An 8601-nucleotide genomic window follows, 5' to 3' on the forward strand; every position below is an offset into this window, starting at 1 on the left:
TGAATTTTGTTTTGTTTTGGATTGATTATTGATTGTTTAGGGAACTGAGTTGGGTTTGACTCGGTTTTGCAACTCAGTTGACTTGTAATATTGTAAGGCTTGACTGACTCTTATCTCCAAGTTAAGAGGTTAGTGCTTTTATTCCTCGGCTTTTATCAACATTGTAGTTTCTGTATTAGTTACGTGTGCCAATCAAATGACCAAACCAATCAAATGTTGAAACTTTTTTTTTAATTTCTGACATGTGATTGGTTAGTTCTATGAAAACGGACTTGGTTTAAATAAGAATTTTCTGTAGTATGAGACTTACATGCTGAATTAGAAATTTAAAGAGTGTTCATATATTTGATTAAAATTTGAAGTTTAATACCATTCATAATAGAGATGATTCTGTGTGTGTTGAAAATGAAAGTGTTTTTCGCTTTGTTACGTGGTGCATGAAGTCTACTTTTTTTTTTCTATTATAATGCGGGGAGGGAAAATCGAACCGGGACTCGTACAATGTTCCCATCACTTGACTATGTTTGTGGGGACATGTGGTACAAAAACTTAGAATATGTATAATGAGAAATCTAACTAATCTACAATGTACAAGGGAAAAATCTAATTATTCTTTATTTGAGTACTCAATATAGGAACTCCTATTGGAGGAAATATTGGTATATATTCCGATAGGGCTTTAAATCCTTTTCTTAGGAAAGAAATCAAAGGAAAAATATTGAACTTTCAATTACCTTGAAAGTTGAAGTACTTTAGCTTTCTCAGTGGGAAGAATCTATGTAGCCTGGCTCAATGCTTACCAATGCTTTTAGAAGTGATAGTAATCTTTCAAAAAGCCTAAAAGAAGAGTGAATATGATTACTTTTGGCAGAATTTAGGAGAAATTCTTTCATGGACTTTGTCCGCCACGTTATTCATAGACAAAAGACAAAGCTAATGATATTATAATATCATTTTTCTGAAAATTTTAATTCATTAAGCTGTTGATATCATTTTAATGATGTATTTTAATAACTCTGTCCATGAATGACGTTGTGGACAAAGTGTGTGTAAAAATTTCTCAGTATTTAGACACATTTAGTCGTAATAGGTTGGCTCCTTTGGTAAGCTTTTATAATTGTATATCATACAACAATAATATGAAGAATGTGCTATCTGAATAATGTGAATAACAAAACAGTTGACGACTTCTAATCTGATGATTAAATACAAGTTTTTAAGAAGCGGAGTTGATGAATTTAATCTACTCCGAATGTTCTATGTTGATGTTCCTATTTTATTTATGACTTATTTTCTGTGACCTTAGGACAAAAAGGAGAATAGCTTCACCCCGTCCCGACTTCCCCGACTTTAAAGGGATAATGAATATTTGATAGCACAGAAGAGCCAGTTGTCCCCAATTCATCGATTTCTCATCAATTTGATTGCCTTCATGAAGTTGATAACTGATTGTAATAAACTCCTGAAAAAGAAAAGGAAGATGCAATATGCCAATATCTTTTGCATTAAGTCTTTCTAGTCATAGGATCAATTATCATATCCTCTCTAAGATATGAATATGAACAAAAAATTAATTCAACAGAGAGTTTATCAGAATCAGCTTTGTCGTCAATATTTGAATTTTAAAACAGTTCTGTTCCATATGCTCTTGTGCCTTCTCATGCACCAGAAGGGTCAGTCAGCTACTCAAATAGACAAGGAAGTAGGGGTTAGACAGTAGCTTAATGGCCAAAGCACTTGTTATTTTTTGTATATTTATATATGTATGTGTTAAATAACATGGTGAAGTCATTGGGTGAGGAACTTGTAGACTAATCAAATAATTCCGAGGACTAAACTTAGGTTTCTGATAAATGTGGATACCTAGCTAGTTAAGGTAAATGTTAGAATATGATCCTTCAGGACAAAACTTAGGTGTCTGATATACTACTGCTCATCTGAGTAGCATGTACACTTTATTCAATCTACGTTTCCGTTTTGGAAACGTGCCAGAAACTTAGCTTTTCGAATACAAAGCTTCACTTTTAATATATGAAACCTTCAAATAACACCGTGTTTCCATATTCATATCCAAGTGTCCTGGTTCTCCATAACCGTGTCCGTACTAGAGAGCTGCTTATCATTCTTCATAGGTTTAGATATACATGATGAGCAATTTTCTTATCCTATAGTTCTAGCACAAATCTTATAAGAAATCTTCTCATTTTCAGGAAAAAGACGAAAGACTAATAGTTAGTGTGTTGAATGAAATTGGAAAGTAAAAGTGGAATGAATAGCGGAAGCAGAATCACAGAGAATGCATGGTAATGGTTGGGCCTACCTCTTCTTTTACTTCTTTGATCTGACATGAAGAAAATCTTATAGCAGTTCGAATCTTTTAACAGTATGATGATAAGTGTATTCGTCTTACACTCTTACTGCTGAACTAGCACAAGCATGCTGATTTCGCCTTTTTTTCCTATGAACAAATTTTCTATAAGGTGACTCCTGAAACCATTTAGCAGTGATTGAATACTGAACCGGTTCAATCGGTGGTTTGATCATGAACCATACAAGCTAAGTCCATTTTTTATTCCTTTACTCAATCGGTTCAATCGGCTGTTGAACCGGTTGAACGAGAACTGGTGCTCATACCGGTTCAGCTTTTAAAACACTGCTATTTAAGAAGCTGCATTATTTTTATTTACTTATTTAAAGCTTGAACTCTTTGTGGATAATTAGCCTTCCTTATTTAAATATAGAGAGCCAAACTAAAAAAAAAAAACAGATGTGGAAGCTGGACATAAATTTAGGATTTGTCCATTAGTAAAGAAAGCTACTTCAAGAATTGTGATATAGGTCAACGTGTCCCCATAAGGTTCATTGTTGTTGCTTAACAACCGGATTGGCGCACCCGAAGTCACACTCACTCATAACATATTGGTGTTGCACTCATATTATACTCTGCTATTTGATATTGAGATTAGACAGATTTGCACTTTTCTTTGTTTACATTGACCAATCACTCACTAGTAGTAGTGGCTATGAAAATGAAATGAACCGAAAAGGGTAATTACCTAATAAGTTTACTAAGTGATTGGGTGGACATACATTGGCCAATTTAGAGGTGGAATTGCTTTATGTAGAGTCTGAAGTTGATAGAGCAAATCCTTTGCTAGTTGCCATTTTCTGATTCTGTATAGTTTGTAGGTATAGGATCATACTAGATGACAACTTTGTTATTTATGTTCTTAAAATGTTGCTAATGACTAATTTTGTCAAATACAAGCTTTTGATAGTTTGAATGATGTTGATGATGGTTTAGATTGAATAACTAAGAGATGATTTCCATCTCATTATTCAACTAAATAAAGTTGGAATCCAGGTCATGGTTCAACAACCAACTTAATTAGTTCCTTTCATACGCACCTAGAGTCCATCATCAGATTCAACAGTCGTAGATGACAAGGTTCGCCACAAAACTTAAATTATCAACTTTGTGATAATTTCATTCTTAAATAGTTTACTTTTTGTCTATATTAGAGGTACCACCACTTTGGAATAGTAATACATGCCCACATTTGTCTTTTCCACTTTGGCACTTTGATGACATGATGACTGACAAGAATATCAGCACGTGCTGTAACTTTTGTTTAACCTTTTCAAGATCATGAAGTTGATATGATGTGTTATTATGTTGACTCTGTAATAGTAGTATCACATTGAAAATGATTCTGCTAGTCTTGATTTTTTTACATATGGTGTGATATGAACTTTAAGTTTTTTTAGTATTCTGAGACTTTGAGCTTTAGAGCATTTAGCATTTGGTTTTTCTCGTTTTCAATGATTATATACCTACCAACTTACTAATGTTTTGTCTCTTTTGACTAGGTGTGGATTATAAGAATTCATTAGAAGAGATTTAATCCTCCAAAAAGAAAATGTATTTGACCCAGAAAACATTAATAACATAGTTTAGATAATATTGTGTAAGGATTTTATGTCACATAGGCTTAACAACCCACAGTCACAACAAATGGAGGCTCCACTGAGCCTTCTCATGCAAGAGTACTCTAGAAATTGCCTAACATCCATGTCAGATGCTGTAAGGTTGCCAACTTAATAATAATCATGATACCACGTAGGACTGCATGTTTTTTCAAAATATTTTATCTCCCTCCAGTAGTATAAATAGACATGGAAGTTGTTCTATTGTCATTCAGTTCTGCGTAAACCATTTCCTCATTTCCAAGTATTACCAATAAGGATTTGGCGTGCAGGATGACAATTTTACTCATGTTGGTTCTTGTTTCTGCAATAGCTTTGAAGCCTGGGGTTAGTGTTAGGCATTCACCTTTGATTGATTACGAGCGAGTGAATTCATTAAACAATGATCACCTTGTAACGAACTTGCCTGGCCAACCAGCTGTGAGTTTTAGGCAGTATGCTGGTTATCTAACGGTGGATGAAAAGAATGGAAGGGCACTCTTCTATTGGTTTTATGAGTCCACAAGTCACCCTGATGAAAAGCCTCTAGTGCTGTGGCTTAATGGAGGTAATCACATTAAACCAATAGCATTTCGATAGTTAAATTTCATTCTGTTTTCCTGTCTTTTAAAGAAAATGAAACAGATGCATATGTATTTTCCAAAATATGTCCTTAAAATTGTTGTTTGTGGATACCTGGGGAGAAGAAAGTAAACAAAATATAATTATTGCTACATGGCGGAATCAGAAATCCTAGAATGGGCCTGGAAAAGATTAGTCAGGAAGCGGGACGGAGGAGAAAGAAAGACCGTTAACCATTTTGGGGCGGAACAAGACGGATAAGACGGGAAAAGGTATAAAGGGGGGGGGGGATACCGAATAATCGATAGTCGGCGGGAGGTATGGGACGGCCAATGGTCTCTACTACAAGGAAATGATGAGTGCTGGTTGGAGCAATTTGTTTGAGTCTAAAGATATGGTCTTGAGATCTGATACTATTATCTTGTCATCTTGATATTATCTATATGTCATTTCATGTAGATTCCAATACTAATCTTTGTTGACCATATATATAAATTCACATGTTCTGGATAGCAATGGTTTATCTTTTCACAGGGTTTTTATGCTTCCTGTTCCTTGGACATATCTGCATTAACAAACAACTATTTATAAACAATTGTTTAAATCGCTCAAAAGACATAAAATAGATGTATTTTTTAGTCTCTTAGTGGAACATTTGTCTTGTTATTGCTTTTATTTCATGTTCTCAAATATGGTGACAAGATTCCTCTCCATATTTCAGGTCCTGGTTGCTCTTCTGTGGGATATGGAGCAACACAAGAGATTGGCCCTTTCTTAGTGGACAATGAGGGACATGGACTTAAATATAATCCATTCTCATGGAATAGAGGTATTATGAGGGGTCCACTTTCTGGAGTGCACTATCCAATACTTTTCAGCAATAATAATAATAATGATATATGCCTTGTAATGAATGCACTCACATGATGGTCCATGATGATTATAAAATAGAATTCTGAATTCTTTATCTTTTTATATTATGGTGATGCAGAGGCCAACGTGTTATTCCTCGAATCACCGGCTGGAGTTGGTTTTTCGTACTCAAAAACCTCGAGTGATTATGATTCTTTAGGCGATGATTTTACTGGTGCGTTACATGTTATTTATGCTACTGTTTTTGCTATGTTTGAATGCTTTGTGACAATCTACAATGAGCAGCAGAAAATCCTGAAACTGATTGAATTATTTTCGTCTTTCAGCAAATGATGCTTATGCTTTTCTGCATAAATGGCTTCTCAAGTTTCCATCGTACAGAACACGGCCATTTTATATTGCAGGGGAGAGCTATGCAGGTTTTTGATCCCTGCAACACTTTTCTGCAATAACTGTGCTTATATATGTTGCGTAGAAACTTGCCGACTCCTACTTTTGGGCGCTTCATTTCTATTCTCGAAATTTTCTTATATTTCGGTTATTCGAATATAAAATGTCTTTTCGCATGTTTTCTGTTTCACCTTTCCTTTTTTGTATGTGCATTAACAGGAAAATATGTACCAGAGCTTGCTGAGCTAATACATGACAAGAACAATGATCCTTTCCTCCATATTGATCTCAGGGGTATTCTGGTATGATCCGCGACATAAATTTCAATCGGTCTATTTTTAAATCAGTTCTGACTAAGAACCTTCTTTTTATATTGCAGATGGGTAATCCTGAAACAAGTGATGCTGAGGACTGGGCAGGTATGGTGGATTACGCTTGGAGCCATGCTGTTATATCGGATGAAACTCATAGGTTAATTGGAAAAAGCTGCGACTTCAACAGTAATGATACATGGAGTAATGATGACTGTAATGAAGCTATTGAAGAGTTATTCAGACAGTATAAGGAGATAGATATTTACAGTCTTTACACTTCAGTTTGTATTGGTGATTCAGCAAGTTCGGATGATAGATATATGCAGGTCAAGTTCACTCGTACATCTACAATGGTGAGTGATAATTTATGGAATTATGACTCTTTATTTATGAGGTAAAGCCAAAATGTAATAATTATATCGTCTTTCAAATACAATTGCCATGATGGTAAGAAACTTAATTTTGCAGATGCCACGGATTATGGGTGGTTATGATCCATGCCTGGATAATTATGCAAGAGCTTTCTATAATAGACCTGATGTTCAAAAGGCCCTCCATGTCAGCGACGGTCTCAGGCTCAAGAACTGGACCATCTGCAAGTAATTGAATTCTCTTTCCCTCTGCACTTTCAGTTCTTCCATAACTTTTTGGCAAAATGCGTATTTGAGTCTGTCAAATAATCATTCCACCCAGAAGTTCAAGCTGTTGGGCGAGGCTTTAACAATAGTTATATCTTAGCACACCCCCTCATGCTCGTGCTCACTGGGCTTAAAACCATGTCAAATAACCATTCCACCAAAAGCTCAAGCTTTTGGGCGAGGCTTTAACAATAGTTATATCTTAACACTAACAGGATCTATGAACTTGTTTACCTTTTAACATTGAATCACTTTTATTTGTTAACATTAATTCCCTATACTTTCAATTTTGTAGACATCATGTCACCCCGCATGTACTTCACGTGCTGTCAGTGCGACTGAGATAAATTTTTTTATTTGTTTTTTACTTTAAATTTAGGGTTAATTTCATAAAAAGTCGCGACCTTTACACAAATTTTCATTTTAATCACGACTTTTAAAGTTGTCATAAAAAACCATGACCTTTTATTTTTTTTCAAATCTATCACCGGCTATTTTTTCCGGTGAATTTTACCTTTCATTTTTTTTCAAGGCTTCCGGATTATGGTGGCCACGTCATCAAAAATACACAGAAAATTGATTTGGTGATAGATTTGGAAAAAAATGAAAGGTCGTGGTTTTATATGGCAACTTTTAAAAATCGTTATTAAAATAAAAATTCGAGTAAAGGTCGTGATTTTTTTATGGAATTAACCTTAAATATATTATGATTTAGTCCCTTTAAATTTATTTTTATTGATATTAAGTCTCTAAATCTTTTTTCTTTTTGGGCTTGAATTGACTTGTGTTAACACTTTTGTGAGAGGGACATAATATCTATAAAATTAAAAGTGTAACAAATAGAAATGGAAGGATCAATGCGAAAAATAGGACAAAGTACAGAGACTAAAAAATGCGTTATGCTTAATTTTTTTAATGTTTTTTAATAGTCGTAGTGAGTAGTTGAAGTTTATGCAGTAATCTTAACTATCTGTTATACAATCTTGAATTTAGTGATAAAATATTCAACGACTGGAATTATTCAAAGCAATCTGTTCTTCCTATCTATAAGAAGCTGATCGCGGCCGGACTTAAAATATGGGTCTACAGGTTTTGTGCATCAAATTCTTTACTTTTAGAGGCAGTAAGAGAAGGAAAATTCTTGCCTAGTCCGGGTTCATGGTGCACCAAAACTCCAGAATTTAAGGGTAGTGGAGTTCTTGTGAGAGGGGGTTCATGAAGACTCGGTCTAGATAAGAAATTTCCGTAAAAGAAAATTCTGATTTAAGCTGATGATATTTATATTTGGTGGACCAGTGGAGATACAGATGGAAGAGTTCCTGTACTATCAACAGAATACAGTTTAGCTGCTTTGGGGCTGCCTATCACTAAATCGTGGAGGCCCTGGTACCACCAAAAAGAGGTAATTATAAAGCTCATCATTCTTTAATGTTTGGTATGGCTAACCAAGATATATAAGTGACTTGTTATATCAGGTGAGTGGTTGGTTTCAAGAATACCAAGGACTTATGTTTGCAACATTTAGAGGAGCTGGGCATGCTGTGCCTATCTTCAAACCAAGTGAATCACTTGCATTTTTCTCAGCTTTTCTTCTGGGCGAATCTCCGCCTGCTTCGCGGCAACTGTAAGCAATGGATTTGATGCATGATTTTGCTCCTAGTGGTCTAGTTGTATGTTTTAGGTAGCACAAAACAATTAGGATTACTAAAATAAGAAGAAGAAAAATCTATGAAATTGTAGACTTGGACAAGTTTTTGTGCAACATACAAGAACTATATATGAGAAAATGGTCCTTTCATATTGGCCAAATATTAACATATGTATGATTTCGATATAGA

General features: G+C 34.8%; 1 protein-coding gene across 3 annotated transcripts; it reads left to right on the top strand.

The window, feature by feature from the left end:
• The first annotated feature begins 37 nt into the window (after positions 1–37).
• LOC126679183 (serine carboxypeptidase-like 31) lies at positions 38–8582 on the top strand. 3 transcript variants are annotated; one of them, XM_050374169.2, is made up of 12 exons: positions 38–128; positions 2211–2303; positions 4301–4534; positions 5270–5377; positions 5540–5635; positions 5748–5840; positions 6031–6113; positions 6191–6478; positions 6594–6724; positions 7757–7852; positions 8060–8165; positions 8239–8582. In XM_050374169.2, the coding sequence occupies exons 2-12, from the start codon at positions 2297–2299 to the stop codon at positions 8389–8391; spliced, it is 1395 nt and encodes a 464-aa protein (XP_050230126.1). In that variant the 5' UTR covers positions 38–128; positions 2211–2296; the 3' UTR covers positions 8392–8582. The 3 variants fall into 3 exon arrangements, with proteins under 3 accessions (XP_050230126.1, XP_055961378.1, XP_050230118.1); XM_056105403.1 differs by lacking the exon at positions 4301–4534; XM_050374161.2 differs by lacking the exons at positions 38–128; positions 2211–2303 and having other exon boundaries at positions 3461–4534.
• The last annotated feature ends 19 nt before the right edge of the window (positions 8583–8601 follow it).

Source organism: Mercurialis annua, linkage group LG1-X (assembly GCF_937616625.2).
Source record: "Mercurialis annua linkage group LG1-X, ddMerAnnu1.2, whole genome shotgun sequence".
Lineage (NCBI taxonomy): Eukaryota > Viridiplantae > Streptophyta > Magnoliopsida > Malpighiales > Euphorbiaceae > Mercurialis > Mercurialis annua.